Below are 17,630 nucleotides of genomic sequence, written 5' to 3'. Positions count from 1 at the left end.
GTGAATGAATGGCAAGATTGAAGAATGGAGGACGGCTTGGTAGTCAGTTCTGAACCCAAAGGACACGCTGATGGACAATAAGAAAAATCCCAAACAAGCTTACGGGCTTTAGACAACCATAGCCAACTGGCCTTGATATTGACATGTTCAAGGTCTCTATCCCGGCAATTCGCCCAACGCCGCCCAGATGCTTTCAACACCGTCGTAAAGACCAATGAAAACACAGAAACATATAAGTAGGTTTGAAAAAAAAAGGCTTTCACAATATCACGCCTCGCCGCGCCGCACGGCATCATGATGGTATAGCCAAAAAAAATAAAGAAACAAAAAGAGATAAACCAAAATCAAATCGTTTCTCCGTTCCCACCCACATCTAGTAGATTCCCTGCGTTCTATACTGGAAGGTATCGTAGCTGCGGGCGTGGAGGATAATGTTAGCAAAACCGACATTATAAAAAGTCGTGGGTGATGGATAAACTAACAGTCGTGTGTAATAGCTCCCAAGGGACTTGCCGATCAAGTCATCGACAAACTGCTCTGCCTCATCGGCGCTCAGTTGCAGTTGGAATCGCTGTCTCAGGTTTATGGAAGTCTGCGTTATGCCAGCCCCAAAGCAAGGCATCTTGGACTCGCGTCCCATCATGCTCACGAGGTCGATGATATTGTCAGCTTCTCGGCGAAGTGCTATTGTTTTGCCCCAGTTAGCGTCAGTGGGATTCCCTTCCATCAGAACAATAGCTTTGTCCTCCACGTCTTCACATACCTTGGAAAGCCTGTTTGCACAGCTTCTTAAAATCCTCGAACTCAGGTGACCCGATACCACCGAGGACCTCGAGATATTCGTGCGTGAACTTGAACGGCGCCGCCTCGAACCCGACGGCGCCCGGAGAGTTGGACAGCATGAACCCAAAGTCGATGTGTATTATGTGCCCCTCATTATCCACCAGTACGTTGCCGTTGTGGCGATCCTTGAGCTGTAAGATGTACGAGATCATGCTATACGCCGCCAAGGACCGCTTGAAAGCGTCGACGCCAGCCTTATGGGGCTCGCTGTCGACAGGGCCAAACACCTTGACAAAGTGGTCCTTGAGCGTCGCGATCCGCCGCCGGGGGTTCTGCCCAGACTCGATCGTCGACAGTGTCAAACTGCGCTTGATCGAATGCAGCGATACTCCGTTGGTGATGGTCTCGATCAGGCCCGAAGACTCGCCAGTCACCAGGATGCGCATCAGCTTGACCCAGACAGGCACGCCCGCGTTGACCCAGATGCGGTGGCAGACGTTGATGAGCTGGCACGCGAATGCTTCCTGCCGCAGGTCGGCACCAGTCTTGACGATGACGCTGACGAGGTCCCAGTTCTTCATCCAGCCATACGGAGAGGACCTCCGGATACGCTCCTTCTTGACGTGCCAGGCCTCTCCGAACACAGCCGCACTCGGATCGTCTCGATCTCCCTTGCGCTGAAGTCCGCCTGTTTTGAAGTCGTTCTCCATGCGCGCAGCTCCAGCGTTGGCCGTGTCCGCTGGCGGGTCGATGGGCGTATCTACGTCGCCGTCCTCGCCCGCCTCTGCATTTCCATTTGTCGCAGCTGCTGCCGCAGCTTCCGCTGCCGCATTAGCAGCGTCTGCCTTTGCTATTATTAGATCAAACGTGGGACCATTCCCATCATCCAGATCAAAGCTCTGCTCCTCCAAGCTCTGCATGCTGGCAATGATCTTTGCTCGGATGGCAGCCACCTCTTGCTTTGGCCGCTTACCACTGGTAGCCTCAAGCTGTGCAAGCATCTGCGATGCAGCGCGCATGTGCGTCGCCAAAGCCGAAAAGTCCGGCTGCTCTACCGCGGGTGTCGGAGGACCAGGATTGACAGCGCGTGTACTGATTGGTATCACCGGCTTCCTGCGCGGTCCGGGACTGCTGGACCGCGATATCGAGGTGGCCGAGCTCCGCGCGGTAGGCTCCGACAGCGTCGAGATGGACGTCGCACTGCTGTTCAGCCCCTGCATGCTGCTGCTTTCTGGCACCACTATCGACGGCGTCTTGTCGCCGCTGCCCGACGAATCGTTAAAAGTCCCCAGGACTCCAGAGCCGCCAATGTCGCCAGCTGTGGGCTCAAAGACGCTGTCGGTAACGGCCGGCTCTGGGTTGCCAGGACTCCTAGTCAGAGGAATCCTTGGCGATTTCGATTCCGTCAGGTCAAAAATCCTCTTGCGCGATCCCTGCTCTGCCAGCAGCGTCGATAGCAGCCTCTGATTGTCCGCCGAGTCCGGATCGAAGCTGAAGTCGTCTCGCAGGATCTCAACCATCAAAAGGTACGGCACCTTCTCTGCGCTGTTCAGCACTGTTGATTCGGCCGGGTTGAGCCTTACAATGCGGTGGTGTTTGCTCTTTCCAGGCGAGCCATTGGGCATAGAGGGTGGGCAAATCACTGGTATATCCACTTCGGCCGGCAGGTCCTGTGTGATAAGCGCCAGTTCCGCCCGCAGGGCGCTGAGACGGGCCTGCTTGGGCACGATTACCAGTCGGTTGGAAATGTCCTCGAGAGCCGTGAGAAAGGCTGTCTGGCACCTAAAGTAGTTCTGTCTCAGAAGCCTGGTCTTCTGTGCCGAGTCCATTTCGTCCTGGCTGATTATGACCTTGGCGTGGTGCGAGTGCCTCCGAGTCATAGGGTCAGAAGGCCTGAGCCCAGCAGAGACAGGGGACGTGGGGCGCGTGACCTGCATCCGCGGTGATCGCATTTCTGGTAGCGGCAGCGATGACGAGCTGAGACGAGCCTCAACGGACAGCATGTCCAGCTGCGATGGTCGCTTTGGTTCATTGACAGGGGTGCGCGACCCAGATGAGGAAGTTGGTCGTGGCGATTTAGGTGGCCTTGGAGACTTAAGGGGGGCGGCGGTCCCCGAGTTCCCAGTCGCAGTTGTAGTCATAGTCTTTGGATCAGGGGCGCTAGTGATACGCCCTGGGTCTTTGGACCGTTTCGACCTCGACATTGTCGCGTTGATCGTATGCGCGCGGCTGATTTTAAGCTGTTCGGTCGGGCTTTGCAGAGTCGTCACAGGGTCCGAGACGGGATCCGCCGGCACCGGCTTCCGGCCCTGAGCAATAGCCAGCGGCCCAGCCCAAGTCGCAAGGCCGGGCACGCCTATGGCGGCTATGATGAAGCTACCCAGAACCATGACGGGCAATGGGTTCTCTTTGATCTTCTCATTTCTCGACGAGTTGGAAAGCCCAAAGACTATGTGCTGAACCTTGTTGTAAACTCTCCTACATGTTTGGAACGCTTCGGCCTGCGGATTTGACGAGAGGTCGTGTAGGTAGGTTTGGAATAGCCAAAAGGTCTGAGTAGAGCATCATGTGTTTTTGTTTTGTTTCGGTCAGTCAGTCGTACTGTATGCCTGTAGGCGTTTCCAGTTGATGGGGAGGCGGATAAATGGTGATATCCAGGGGGGGCCGCTTGGCAGCTTTCTTCTGAGGGGTAGCGGGCAAAACGAACCAACAACGCTGCCGTAACTGACTCCTCACATAGGTCGAGCAGGAACTCTTCCAGAGCCATGGACTCGTTGTCCACGCTTATAATCAAATGACATAACTGCGGCAGGAAGAATTCAATATCCTCGTAGGGGAACTGCTTAAGCTTATTGCAGAGGACATAGTGTATCCCGATATGGTCCGCATACCGCCTGCAAACTCCAAAGAACATCAGCCATCAGGTTTTCCTCGGGCGAAGGCCAGGGGAGGTGCTTTTTTTTGCGGTGCATTTGCTCACGAGAGGTACGAGACCGAAAGGAATGGATTCGAGTTGAAGACGTCGCTGTCGAAAAACCGCTGCAGCAGGTCCCAAGACATCACTGGCGTATCCGAGTCTCGAAACTCTTCTTGGGAATAGGAACTGCAGTGGTGGGTATACGGTCGGCGACCCTCGGCGGAGAGTTAAAATGCCCAGGAAGCGGGTGTGGGAGGAACGGCGGTCCACCAAAGTTGCTACCGACGAAACCAGCGATCGGGGGAAACGGTATCGCCTCGTTTTTTTTTTTTCTTTTTGTGGAAAGTTGGTGAGTTTGGCTTTCGAGAACCGAGCGAAGCCTTGATTAAGAAACGGAAATCCAAAAACACAAGTTCAAGAGGCCTTCATCGGAGACAGGCGGAAGCGGCGGGATCGTATCGACAAAGCGGCGGGCACACGTCCGTCATAGCTAGCTGCCGGGATCGACTCCGGTGCTCTGCTTGTGTTCGTAGGTGGGCTGCTTAGGTAGGTAGGTAGGTAGGTAGTCGAGCTAAATTTAGGTAATGTAGAAAGACGACTCTAGTTGCCGATTTCTTTGTAGGGTCGTGTCGATTTCGATTGCAGTGTTATTATGCTCTGTGGTTTTTTCTTCTCCTTGGATTCTTGTCTCAGAGGCTGGCCAGATTGTCCTCCCAAATTTGAGCCCGCATGCGCATGCATTGACGAAGCATTTGATATGTGTTGAATTCGAATGAGGTCTCGGATCGACCTCAGTGGCCGACGCCAAATGTGGGGCCCACGACGATTCGCGTGCGTCTGATTGATGCCGTCAAGCCGAAAGCAAGCTCCCCGCGTTTTCAGGCCAAAAATGTAGGGTTTCTCAGGGGTCAGGTCCTGTCTGTCAGCAATAGGTAGTATCCCATTCAATCCACTGGATATATATTCCTTGTCGTAAAACATGAAAGACGTTTTCTCAAGATCAACAAGTCATTGAGCCAGTTTCATCAATAATCATACCAAGATTATTCACTCCTACCATCATTGCTCCTTAGCAAGGGGTTCGTCCTTGACCCCTCATCCATACATTCGAGTTCCATTCATTGATTCTCTGCATGCAAAGACCCCGTAAGGCTGACCATGTGTGGATGCAAAGTAAAAAGATTCCCCCATGACGTACTGGTATGCATACTTTTGATTCAGTCAATCAATATTTAGGGACTGATTTGTAGTAGGATCGATCAGTTGAAAAAGTAAAAAAAAAAAAAAAAAAAACATCAGACAAATGCTAATTTCATTGAAATTCCAAAAATACCATACGCTACCTTCCGCTATAATGAACGCCTGCCATAATTACCATAATTGCTTTATATAAAAGGGACTAAAGAAGAAAGGGCCCGTCTGATCATGACTTCATAAATTGCCGCTATTAATTATATATACCTATGTAACCCTAGACCTCCGTAGACGAGAGACGCGCTGTCGAGGAACGTGCTATTGATATTTTGTTTCCAACATTAGCATCAACCAGCTTGTTCAAAGATCGATCTGCCGCATCTCGACTTACCACATATTTAACCCTCTCACTGCCATCGGGGAGCTGTATGACCTCGTGCTGAATTTGGAACCCAATCAGCGGCAGTAGGTTCGCCCACACCATCCAATATCCAACTCCTATTGCGAGCATGCTCGTCCCCAGTGTCGGTACGATCCAATATGGTACAGAGTCGATCATCCTGTTGGGTGCAAATGGCGCGCCGACACTGTAGAGCAGCGAAGTAATCCAGAATATCGTAAGCAAGGGATAGCTGCGAAACGCTGTCCGCTGCTCCCGCCAGCCCTCCGAGGTCTTGAAGGTGAGGTAAAGAAGGCCCGCTCCGATCAGCAGCTTGATCCAGTTCCCCGTATAGATGAACACGTTGGTGACAAACGTGTAGGAATCCGACGTAACGGCCCCAAAGATGAAAATGACGGTAAAGATCCAATGCAGGAAAATTGCACCTGAGGGGGCTTTGACGGGCCAGTCGCTAGCGAAAATTTTAGAGAATGGCAAGATACCCTCCTTTGCGAGTTCCTGTTTGACTCGAGGCATAGCGAACGACTGAGCAAAGACATTGCCTAGCGCCGACAGGGCGATGAAAACTGGCACGACTCGCTTGGCAAACGTGCCTTCACCCCAAACCTGTCACATCCGTGTTAGAAAAGAATCCCCGTGACTGACAAAGTCGTAGTTTTTTTTTTTTTTTCAACTAGGATCGACTAACGTTTTCGAAGAAAGCGGCCGCGACAATAACCTTCGAGTCGGCAATTTCTTGCTTTGACATGGCGGCAAAAAATGCAATGTTGGCCAGTACATAGAGGAGCGTAACGGTCGCAATCGCTATGGGCGCCGCAATCTTGAGGGTCCTGGGAGCATCGCGAACTTCCGTGAGAACCTGTAGGGCTTTTGTTAGTGGAACGCAATGATATATGTATATATATATTGAAAGAACCAAGTATCTTGCGACAGCATGCCGGGGCCAAGACGTACATAGTTGGCATTTTCCCATCCACTATATGCATAGAGCACTTGTAATAGAGCTATAGCATAACTTCCGGCAGCTTTCGCATCGGGGGCACTCATGATGGTCCCCTGGCCCTGGAAGGTGGAAAAATTGTCTGGCCTCAAAGCTGGGTTCGCAACGTGACCGTTCAGGGCGGCAAAGCCGGCGCAGACGACCAACAGCAATAAAACCAGCTTGAAGCACCCAAGAATATTGCTAAGCCAGATGCCTGTTTTGGGGAGGAACGCGTGGATGAGGCAAACGAGAGTGATGGCCCCGAGGGCGATGAACCTAGTCCGCAAGTCTGAAGTCGCGCCGTTATCGATGCTGGCGGTATCACCATGCGCGGCCTTGAAGATGTAGCTGGCGAAGCTGATTGTGTTGCCTGTCGAGACGGCAAACAGCACGAACTGAACCGCAAATATGCATGTAGCCAGGTACCTTGGCTTTTGATAGACCCTCTCCAACTAAACAACCATCCCAAATGCGCATTTGTGAGCACAGTTCTTCAATGGCAAGGATGCAAATGGGTGATTTAGGGACAGACTTACGTAAACCTTTTCTCCTCCTGAACGAGGAAGTGCGGTCCCAAACTCCAGGTATACAAACAAGCTTCATACACATCTCGACGTCAGCAGCTAAAATCACACAAACTTCCGGCATGGCCTACACACAGCCTTCAAGGCGACGAATAACCAACTGACTCACCCACTACAGTCAGTAATAAAAGTCAGCAAAGCCTCGACATACAAACCAGTCCAGAGCCTTTGACGGGTATCACTTACGCAAAGGTCATAATCCCACCCAGTACCCAGAAGAGAAGGGTTGCACCAACGTTATCTGTGTTGATTATGATGGCGGACGGGGTCGAATAGATGCCAGTGCCAACCACTCTGTTGATGATGAGAAGGGTGGTGGAGAAGACGCCTAGTTTCCTGTCTTCGGGGATGACAAAGTCCCGGTAACCATCATCGATCTTTTCGGGCGCCGAATCGATCACCGTCATGTTCTGGTAACCCGTAATCTCATCAAGGATGGGCTGATCGCCCGAGTCCGCAGAACCGACCGGAGCACGGTATATCGTCGGTTCCTGCATTCTGGCGAGGAGGCAGCGACGAGGATGCCGCTCGTGCCAGAACCGTCCAAGATGGTAGCCAGGGCTGGACAGAACCAGCCCGGATTATGGTAAAACTGGGTTTAAAGTTTGCCTGTTGGTTTCAACGCCAGTGAGATAACAAAATAGGGGGGGGGGGGGGGGGGGAAGTGTTTGAAGCTAACTGATATAAAAATAAAAATAAATTATAAAAAAAAAAAGATTAAAGGTCTGATAAGTAATGAGGTTGTGAAGTGGAAATCGCTTGGGCGGCCGCGGGTGGGTTCATCTCAGGCAGCGTGCAACTTTCTTTCAGAGTTACAACCGCACAGTAAACGGACCAGTCGGGGACGGATGAGCGCGTTTGTGTTGCAATTAAAAAAAAAAATACAAAAAAAGGTCTTGATGTCTCTAGTTGGTGCGCGCAAGGATCGACGCGCAAAAGTGGCGATGGCTTGCTTATTTTTCTTTGCTCGCGTGCCTCCCGTGAAAGGGACCTGGCTTTGGCTATGAAAGACCGGCCCCCTTTGCCAGCCAATATATTGGGGAAAGGGCAAAATGGCACACGGTTTGTTCGGTTGAAAGGCACCCTTGATGAAGTAACGAAATGGAAAGGGGGTAAAGCTGACGGGTTTGGGGAGTGGAGGGACGCTGGCTGAAGAAGGGGAAAAAAACGGGTCGGAAAGCCTCCAGGGTGTTATGCAAGGATCACTGTCGACGAAGAACAGAAACCCGAACCCACTTTGGTTGGCCAGATGACTGTCGGGCTGATTTGATTGATGGCTGCAGGGAGGTAAAAGGAAGGGATGAAGGCATCAAGCAGCAAGCTGTAAAAATGGGACCGGAATGGTATGCTTTTTTATGCTAGATAGATGGCCAATGTGGGTTTGCGTCGTGTGTGTGTGTTTTTGTGCGTGGTGGTCACTTGGAGAGTGTTATTACTGGTAGTTATTGATACGCTAGACTTGAACAACCGACTACCATGCAGCCAATATGTAAGAACTTTCAGCTGGTTGGACTGGTTCTGGGTTGGTAGTGATTGATTGCATGGAAAGATACGGAGAGCACCGTACCTTCGAACAAAGACTGACATTCAAAACTCAGCACCAATTAATTACAAGGGACCGCTGGGCAGATTGACAAGCTAAAAACAATCCTTACCCAGCATGGTCCAAATAACCCCGATTAGAGCAGTCAATATAAAATGAGGGAATAAAAGGTGGCAAAACATTTGTATTTTTCTATTTCTGGTCTCTTCTACTGTAGAGAAGTGCGATCGCCTCCCATGTTTGACAAGCGCCTTTTTAATCCCCTTGCCATAGCCTGCCCAGGCAAACCAAGTAACATTAGGTGGTATCCGTATTCATTTTGCAACCCTTCGTTCATTCTTACTCCTTTTTATTGACTGACACTGACAGAAGTCCCTCGCCTGTCGCTAACGCTAACCTCTTCCAATTCACGTTCGTCTCTGAAAACACAACCAACTGGATAGCCGGTGCCTGTCAACTAACTCCGTCTTGCATCGTTTTTTTTTTTTTTTTTTGTTTCTTTTTTTTGTCTACCCACACGTGGCAGACCAGAACGGTTTGCGCCACCAGGTCCAACCTAGATTTCCATGGATTTTTTTTATCTTACACACTTACTTTGTGTACACTACGGCACATGGTTATACCTGGAAACTGCTGGGACGTATAAATCCTGCGTTGCTAATTCAAACACAACCAACCCCACCACGCTAAGCTCAGCTCCTCCACTAAAACCCCACCCCACACACACACCCTTTCGCGCATCGTCAATCATACCACCTCCCCAGCATGCACAGGATTGCCTACGGTCTTGGCAACGTGTCTGGGCATGCTTTCATTTCTGTTGTCCAAAAGACGTTGATTTTTTTTGCACACTATTTTTTGTATATACGTAGGAGGACATAAGAATTGAGGACTTGGGAATCGGCTTTTCTCCACTATATTACACACTAACACAGGTTATTCTCTTTCTCTAATTAATCGATAGACAAGACCTCAAGTGAATGTTCCCGAAACCCGGGTTTTTCGATTTTCTGCACATTCAGCCCACGTCAAACCTCACTCCCCCACCCTCAACCCCAATAACGTTTGGCTCTTATCAGCTTACCGAACCAACGGTCTTGTCTTGCATTTCTCGGCGACGTCTTGGGAGGTGCAAGGGCTGACCAGAGGGGAAATAAGAAATATTTAAACCATTGCCTGTTGTACCACTTTCGTACAGAGTATTGTGTGAATCTTGATGTACCGGTAAAAAAACAAGTATTTCGTAGAGCGTACAGTTGGATTCCTGCACACATGTAACCTCCCTTACCCCCCAATCACGAGTTCAGATTCGTAAATCTTCAGTTCTCGTCTACGGCAGTCCGATGGGAGAGAGCTGGAACGGCAAACCGGCACCGAATATACAAAACAAAACATCCCCCTTTGGGTGCACACACACAGCTAGCTCTTTTTGAGGTGTCAAGTTGCTGTTTTGTACTATTCTACCTCCCGAGACAGCAAAGTGGAATAGTGGATGCTCATGCCCTCAGCCCTGCCTCCGCCCAGCGGCAGTGCCCTTTTAATTTTCCCCAATCCCGCACAACAGCCGCCTGTTTCACTACCGAGCGCATAGCGGATACTGCACCATTGTCACAAACATCGAGCGGCTGAGACAATGTGCCTTTACCGGTCGATTGTTTAGGTTTAGGCTTCTTTACATCACTGCAGAAGAACCCAAGATATCAAGCATATGAAGTCAAAAATACGTCAGTATTTCCTTTTAATGACTATCACTAGCACTAGAACTAGTAGGAACTCCTAAAGTGAAATAAGAAAATCAGTACTATTTTTTTTCTTGACATAACATACCAAGCAGGAATATGCCTGTGCCCCCAAACATCAACTCCGAGAAAAATATGACCCCCCGCTGTGCTCCTGAAATATTCCAGACCGTGCAACCCACTTCAAAAGCCTACACGGATGAAGAAGTTTAGAAAATAGAAAGAAGGAAAAAAAGCCAATATAATAGAGCATAGAACAAAAGAAACCCAGCGCGCCAGAGCTCCAACCAATTCATTCATGTTAGGATAGATAACGCCTCCCTAGGCGAAAAAGTCTCCTTGCGCATGTCCTCTTGGATCTTGCGCAGCCTCTCCCGCTGAGCCCGCCGTTCTTGAATCACCTCGGCCCAGGCGGAGCAGAAATTGACCTGGCTCGGCTCGGTCTCGAATTCGATCTCGAACGTCTTATATAGCTCAAATCCTTGCTCAACGTCTGGGTTGTACGGCTCTCCATGTATATCAAGGCTGGCCACGTCGCTACCTGTTTTCTGTTCAAGTCGAGCTAAAGGGACGCAGTGTTAGTCGGATACCAACATGTAAGAAACCCAAGTACAATGGCAATACAACAACGAGAAAAAGAAGAGGGTTGTGTAATCGCATACCTCTTATACCTGGCCTCGAGTTCCGTTTATGTATTCCTCCGTATTTTCTCGGCTTCAGCCTGGCGGATGTGTGGCCCCTCGGCTCCATCTCAACGTCGTCCGTGATGAAGGCTGTGATGTACTCCTCCGCCCGGCCAAGGAATACCATTAGTCGAGAAGAGCTTGGCGTCGTCCTGTCTCTGAGAGGTCCGGATAGCGCTGTGCCGGCCGTGACAAAGGAAGCAACGTCGCTCTGCGCCGCCCGCCGCGTCCGCGGCTCATGCCAGATCTGCAACCGCACCGAGCTGTACATCTCAACCGATCGACTGTTTGCGCGCGCCAGCCGGATCCACTTGACTGACGATATGTCCAAAACCACCGACTCGCCCGTCAATTGGGACTGGAACTTGAACAGGTCGTGGAGCGCGTCGAACCTGTAAATAGCGCTGGCCGCGCTGCTATAGGCCGCGGCCTGCGACGCTATGGAATTCTGGCGTTTACTCCTCTCGTCACCGTCACGGATCATGACAATGTTTCCGGAGCGCTGGTCGTATGCGTAAAACGGGACCATCTTTGCCTTGATGCCCTTCATCCAGTGTATCTCGGTGTTATTGCCTACTTTGCAATGGAACCTGAGGTCATGGTTCAGGTTATTCCTGAATACTTTCAGATGGCCGGTTTCGAATGGTCCGGCCAGGGTTTGTGCGGTCTTGACGGCGCCATCATACAATACGTCCTCCCCCGGTAACACATTATCCCGCGTCGCGTTTAGGCTTTCCGGCGGGGTTTGCGCCGACCGCGCTGTGCTCGAACGAGCAAGCACTGGAGGTGGAGGATCGTCAGGGGCTACCACTATAGGCGTTTGTGTATCGTAAAAGTAACCGCCCACTTCGTCGGGATCACTGGAAAGCGGCGCAATCGACCCTGCACCAACGCTGGTCGCTGTTGAAAGTGGTGAGGTAGGTATCGTCGTAGGTGCTTGCGGAGTCCCTATCCCTAGTGCAACGGGACTAGATTGCTCCATTAGGGAAGGCAATGACGAGCTCCGTGCCGAAGCGGGTGCCTTTTCTCCGGGTGGCTGGAACCCCGGGATTTGCGATGGCGCATAGGCGGGTGGTGAGAACGAGTCCGGGTGCGTAAACGACCTGGTTAAATAGTCTTCATGTGACCGCGACGAGCTGCTCTCTCCAAAATATGAGGTGCTGCAAACCCTTGCGTAGTCTGTAAACTCCAAGTCGGGTGGTGATAATGGCTGCGAGTCCAAGTCGCTAACATAACCTCCTCCGGTAGCCAACCTCTCAGCCGAGTGCGAGTCGGTCAGGATCTCGGCAGCCTGTGCGCCGCCATCAGAATGTGTAAATAAAGCCGTAGCTCCGAACCCATCCTCGCCCAAGCTCAATGACCCCATCCCATCTGTTGCAATGTCGACGCCTGCGCTATCCGGTCTAAACACCTCGCCCCCTGATATAGACCCAGTGAACTGTGAAACCGTACTTCTATGCATCGGCGATGCTGCGGCTGTGGATGTGGTCGATGTTGGGGATGATGCATGCGGCGGGCGAAGCGGGGAATCGGCGGGGAGGGACTGTGCGACGGTTGGTGGCGTCGATCTATGCGCCGGCCGCGCTTGCAATTCCGACTGCCGACTCGAACCCCAGCTCGCCGAGAGTTGCTGCTGCGGCGTCTTGGGGGCGGGCTCTGCGTCGATGCGCTCGAGGCGGAAACGGCTGCCCGTCGACGTGATGAAGATGCTGCTGTCGGCGAGCTGTGCGGTCGACTCGACCCTGGCCCTGTCGAACGAGGGGCCGAACAGAGACGAGAAGGGCTGGGTTGCATCCTCGTGGATGTCGGGTAGCAGGTGTTGTGAGGTTGGTCGATCGTTGTCCGGCGGAGGAGGCGGAGCGGGCATGTTGTGGGAGGACTTTTGGTCCCGGGGATCACGCCCGCCCCGTGCTAAAATCTCATTGTCGTGGTTGCTGGCGGCGACTTTCCGGTCCTTGCGGCCGCGTTGAAACAGCGACGATTGGGAAAAGGACAGCATGCATGGGCTTCAGCGGAAGATTCTATGTGTTATTATCGAAAAGTAGAAAAAAAAGCAGCAGCAGCAGTGGGGGATTGTCTAGTACACGCAGATGCGAGATCATCAGTGACAAAAATGAGTCAGGACGCAGGACCTCGCAAAGAGTTGGAAGAGCAAGGAGCGCAATCAGGGGAATAGAAGCTGTTACAAATTGGTAGATAGCAAGGGCAAGAATGCTAGTATGCACGATAGCCGACACAGCAGCAAAAACCTAGCAGATAACATAGAATAACGGATGAGCAATATGATAGGCAGATAGGCACTCGGCAAGACTAGGAACGTACGGAGTACCAACGAAGAGAAAGGAACCAACTAACCAAAGCCCTTCCCGAGGTCAGGATGGTGGGGTGTGCGCGCTAAACTTCCCCGTGGGAACCCGTAAATCCGGCCTAACCGACACAACCCCAGCAGGCCTGACATGGGGGTATAGTAGAGTTGGTTGCTTGCAAGTAGCGGTACCCAATGGCGCGAACAAGGGTCCTTGGGCTGGTTGGAGTACTTTTGGCTTTCTTCCAATACTGCCTACCCTACCGCCCAGCAAGCAGGCAATAGAGATCACGATATTCGACAATGACACGCTAGACTGACATATGCGGGAACTTGGGGGACAATGCAATGGGGAAAAAAACGGTCGTGCACTTGATGTAACTAAGGTAATTAGCACTTTAAAAAGTACAGGCGCGACAGCCCGTCAACCCGTCTCATTTCGTGTACCACCCACGTAAGGCAGAGGTCCCTAGTTCACATTTTACGGGGACCGTTTGCGGGGAACAACAGTCAGTCCCCTGATTATTTCACTACCAAGTACCGTACTGTACAAACTTAGGTCGCGTGCCAAGTTACTTTCCTTGCATATGCACCTCAGCCAATACACACAAAGTATAACTAGGTCCCAGTTGTAATACACACCAGCCACCAACTACGTAAACCTACCAAAAGTACTCGTTGGTTAGACGGTAAAGGTGGCTCAAAAATCGACACGTCAACCATATTCTCGGGGTATGCATGTTTTTAATCCATGACTATGTCTCCAGTTCGAATTGGTGGACCCCTCAATGCCACTGTATATAGAATGCCGCGCTTAAGATTCATGCTCAGGCATAGCGAGCGGCATTCGCCTGTCGCATTTGACATCACATTCGCGAGTAATAACCCGCCGAAGAGAGAAAAAATAAAAATAAAGGAAAAACAAACAAAGAATCACAGGCCCCTCCCCTAGTGTGGAAACAAATTTTTCTTCGTCGCATTCTGACCAATAAAATCCCATATGGAAATACCGCCCAACCCAGTCTCATCTGCGCGCCGTTCTGCCATGAGGCCTGTCGAGATTTTTTTTATAGATCGGACTAGATCGGTCATGAGTTATGGTTAAAATGCATGCAAGTTGAGGCCACGCATTCCAGATACAGCTCGTCCGATGGTTGTCGTGGCAGCGTGTGAAAACGAAACAGGAAAAAGAAATGAGAATAAATATTGCCTCGACTGCTGTTATTGTCTGATTAATAGGTACATATAAAGCTCAAAAATGGTCGAAAAGTCCACCTGTTGGTGTGCTCTGGGCTCCATGGTCGCAGTGCTGTATTAAGTATTAAGCCTCAAATTTAAACAAATCTCATCATTTCACTTATCACTCACAGAATATACCGCCAGTGCGGGCAAAGCCCCGCATTTTGGGGGCCATATGGTGATGTACTACCAGGCAGTCCAGCGCAACTTTCCATTACAGTGTCGGTCAGCAAGTCTGTCCGGTCTACAAAGGTCAAATGGAGGGTCATGGTTGAGTGGACAGGAGGCCAACAATAAAACCTTCATAATCAATGCTATGCTATCATCGTGCTCGTGACATGGAAAGAAAATACCAGCCAAAAAAAAAAGCCTTGGACATCACTAGCCGCTACGCCCTAGGCAACCTTCTTCTTTCGTCCGCCACGTCCCTTCTTCTTTGGTTCCGGCACCTCGTCGTCACTAGAGCTCTCGGCCTTTGCTCTGCCCCCAGCCCTTCCTGCCTTCTCCTCCGTCTCCGAAATCCGCCCGACTATCTCGCGCAAGAAATCCCATTGGTCATCTGACTCGATTACCTGCTTGAGGTGCTGGGCTGTTACTCGTTTGGCGCCTTTGTCCTTGGCCACATCGTGACTTTTGGATACGAGGGCTACCATAAACATCTCCAATGCCTTGCCCACAGCAATTGGTGTCTGCTGAGCGACCTTGCCGACCTCCTCGTCGGCCTGCATGATACGCTTGATGCGCGCAGTTGGAAACCTGGTCTTGACAGGCGAGGCGATGACGGACGGCTGTGCAGCCGCCGCTGATCTTCTTGGCGGCATGGTTTCTGACAGAGGATATGCCTGCTGAGTTTCTGGTTTTATGCGGATATTTTGCGGCGACGAATGAACGCCGTAGTACTCCTCAGATTTGACTTCAGATTTTATCTGAGTCGCGTCTAAATGAGGATGAGAATAAGACCGCTTGTGAGGTTGCTGCGTGTAAAGATCGGGCTGAGGGGTTTCCTGCACAGAAGAGAAACAAAAAGCGTCGACGGCTTCAGATGTGTACTGCTGAGCCGAGTATGGTGGAATGTACTGCAGTCCAATGGGTGATGGGCCAGGTTGGGACGTATTTATGTTGTGATTTGATGGTGGCACAATCTGGAGCGATTGAATATTTTTCTGTGCTTGAAATGGTGAATGGATGTAGAGCATGTGATTTTGAGCGTTCACAGTGTGGCTGATGTTGGGCTGGGGAGAGATTGGAGTGTGTGGCGAGTAGGGATGTTCGTGATAAGGTGTGTGAAGGTGATGGTGATGTTGCTGGTTGGAATGCAATGAAAAATGTCCTTCGCCGACGCGATTCGCTTGGTAGTTAGTGGTTACGTGTGAAGTGGGGCCGCTTGGAAGCGTGACACCATGTGGTGGTGGGCTCAAAGGCCGGGACCTTGGGTTTGAGCTTGACACCTGCACCGGAAACCCAAACCCTGACGACGAAGAGTGGTGGTGGTGGTGGCCCGCGTTGTGAGAATCCGCCGACCCGCTGTAAAACGAGCTTAGATCTGGGCTTGCAGGCGCATAAGACATAGCGAGAAGTCGATTTGTTCTTGAGTGGGTGTGGTATGGGGCTTGCTCTTTAAGGAGCTTTGCGTACTGGTGGGATAGTTCAAGTAAAAGGCTACTCAGGATTTGCCAAGAATAAGATCCCTGGACCCTGGCAATCTTTTGACTTGACGCGAGACTAGAATAATCTAATTCTTCGTCTCTTGTTGTCGTGTTATGTTACTTTGTAACGGCTCGGCAAGCTTGGTTCTCTGGTTTGAACAAGAATGCTGAGCGGATGCTGTCAGAGCGTGTTTGGTGCGTTCGAAATAGACGTATGTCAACGGGTGGGTGGGTTGCGATGAGAATCGAAATTGATTGAATGGGTCTGTTTGTAGTTTAGACTACCTAGGCTGGGTAGGTAGACATGGAGGTATTAGATGGATAATGTAGGTAATTAGGTAGGTAGGTATACTGGAGGGTCACTACGATGTCAATATAGAAACAGAAATGACCAGGGCATCTGCAGCTACACTGTTACGGGTGCGCTAGACATCCGCGGGCAAGTGCAGGTGACGTTGTGCTGTGATTGCTGAGACAGGGGCCTGCATCTTGCACAAGCAGATAGGCAGAAGTAGCAGCACACGACGGCAAGAAAGGACTTTTGCAGCTTGAGAGATCGGGAAGTTAAAAGGGGTTGGGTTGACTAACATGCAGTAAACAAAAAATAAAATAAAAGTAAGGTAGGTAGGATAACAAAATGCGGTGGTGATCTGGAGTTATACTCGTCCACCGTCTTTTGTCTCTCGTTTGAAGATGAAAGAGAAAAAAGTGTCACTGTGGAATAGTACAGCACAACTAAGCTGCAGTCAACCGGCTTCTTCCGGTAACCGCGATGCTTTTCGTAAGTGATATACTAAGGCAGCAGGCTGCGTAGGCCTCAGCCTGACCTGCGCCTGGTGCAAGCCCAGCGGTTGTATGACACCCGAAGCAGTTGGTTTGATATTCGGTCAATGAGACTACCCTACCCACACAAGCGTTGAGTTGAGCAGCTCACCGGTACCCGCAGATGGGTGGGGACGAGGTAGCGAGTCAAATCAGGCAACCACCCCACAGTAAAGCTCGACTGGACCTTTGAGGCGTGAGTGCTTTTTGTCACACACACACACACAAGGGCACTACGACCGTGGGAGAAAATCACGGTAATACGCCGTGCGCGATTTGACAGTTCTGCAATAGCCCAACACCGAAAAAAGAGTGCTGTAAGGGGTTTTTATTTCGTCGAGGCGTTGATTTGTGTTTCTCGAAAAAAGAGGAGGGGGCCCGTGCAGCTCAAGTACACTAGTAAACTCAATATAGCAATAAAGGGGTAGGGTAGGAAAAAAATATATATAGTCAATTTGGGTTTGGCGTGTGGAAGCTCGGGCCAGCTGGGCCGATCTATGAATTTTGCAGCTTGAAAAAGAAAGGGCTGGGAGCTGTGTGCCGTGCCCGAAAGGTCAGCGAGCGAGGGGTTTGGTGGGACGTTGGGCTTGTTTATATGCGCAACGCGGTCATACAAGCCAGATCAACCCGGTGCGCTCTTTCCTGATTGGGTGTGGGTCGTTTGCTCTGTCTAATCCTGTGCAGTGCCGCAAGCCAAGTCAGGCGCCAGCCGCAGTCTCCCTTTTTTTCGAAGTGGGGTTGGTGGAGCCTAAAAATGTTCAATCAGGTCTGACGCCAGAGGTAAGTTTAGTCG

The 17,630-nt window shown here is 50.9% G+C and overlaps 4 protein-coding genes across 4 annotated transcripts; all 4 read right to left on the bottom strand.

Moving 5' to 3' along the window:
• Nucleotides 1-11: 11 nt before the first annotated feature.
• On the bottom strand, nt 12-3,843 carry PgNI_09948 (uncharacterized protein; the record flags this gene model as incomplete). The annotated part of the gene is made up of 5 exons (XM_031129929.1): nt 12-413; nt 483-684; nt 764-3,335; nt 3,491-3,677; nt 3,764-3,843. The coding sequence occupies 5 exons, from the start codon at nt 3,841-3,843 to the stop codon at nt 374-376; spliced, it is 3,081 nt and encodes a 1,026-aa protein (XP_030977411.1). The 3' UTR covers nt 12-373.
• A 1,193-nt stretch (nt 3,844-5,036) lies between these two features.
• On the bottom strand, nt 5,037-7,357 carry PgNI_09947 (uncharacterized protein; the record flags this gene model as incomplete). Its single annotated transcript, XM_031129928.1, has 6 exons — nt 5,037-5,212; nt 5,286-5,900; nt 5,983-6,153; nt 6,249-6,728; nt 6,813-6,873; nt 7,047-7,357. 6 exons carry the CDS (start codon nt 7,355-7,357, stop codon nt 5,162-5,164), a joined length of 1,689 nt encoding a protein of 562 aa, XP_030977400.1. The 3' UTR covers nt 5,037-5,161.
• Nucleotides 7,358-9,777: 2,420 nt separating this feature from the next.
• On the bottom strand, nt 9,778-13,009 carry PgNI_09946 (uncharacterized protein). Its single transcript, XM_031129927.1, has 2 exons — nt 10,805-13,009; nt 9,778-10,704 (listed from the first exon to the last, which is right to left on the bottom strand). The coding sequence occupies exons 1-2, from the start codon at nt 12,822-12,824 to the stop codon at nt 10,439-10,441; spliced, it is 2,286 nt and encodes a 761-aa protein (XP_030977408.1). The 5' UTR covers nt 12,825-13,009; the 3' UTR covers nt 9,778-10,438.
• A 1,755-nt stretch (nt 13,010-14,764) lies between these two features.
• On the bottom strand, nt 14,765-15,937 carry PgNI_09945 (uncharacterized protein; the record flags this gene model as incomplete). The annotated part of the gene is made up of 1 exon (XM_031129926.1): nt 14,765-15,937. The coding sequence occupies one exon, from the start codon at nt 15,935-15,937 to the stop codon at nt 14,765-14,767; it is 1,173 nt and encodes a 390-aa protein (XP_030977399.1).
• Between the last annotated feature and the right edge of the window lie 1,693 nt (nt 15,938-17,630).

Source organism: Pyricularia grisea, assembly GCF_004355905.1.
Source record: "Pyricularia grisea strain NI907 chromosome Unknown Pyricularia_grisea_NI907_Scaffold_7, whole genome shotgun sequence".
In the NCBI taxonomy this organism is placed as follows: Eukaryota; Fungi; Ascomycota; class Sordariomycetes; order Magnaporthales; family Pyriculariaceae; genus Pyricularia; species Pyricularia grisea.
This window is presented reverse-complemented; position numbering and strand designations above follow the sequence as displayed.

What these genes read in the sequence shown, in the direction of transcription:
- PgNI_09946 (XM_031129927.1), bottom strand. Translation starts at nt 12,824, where the DNA reads ATGCTGTCCTTTTCCCAATCGTCGCTGTTTCAACGCGGCCGCAAGGAC. An exon ending in CTCGAGGCCAGGTATAAGAG is followed by an intron (nt 10,705 to 10,804) that starts GTATGCGATTAC and finishes GCGTCCCTTTAG; the next exon opens with CTCGACTTGAACAGAAAACA.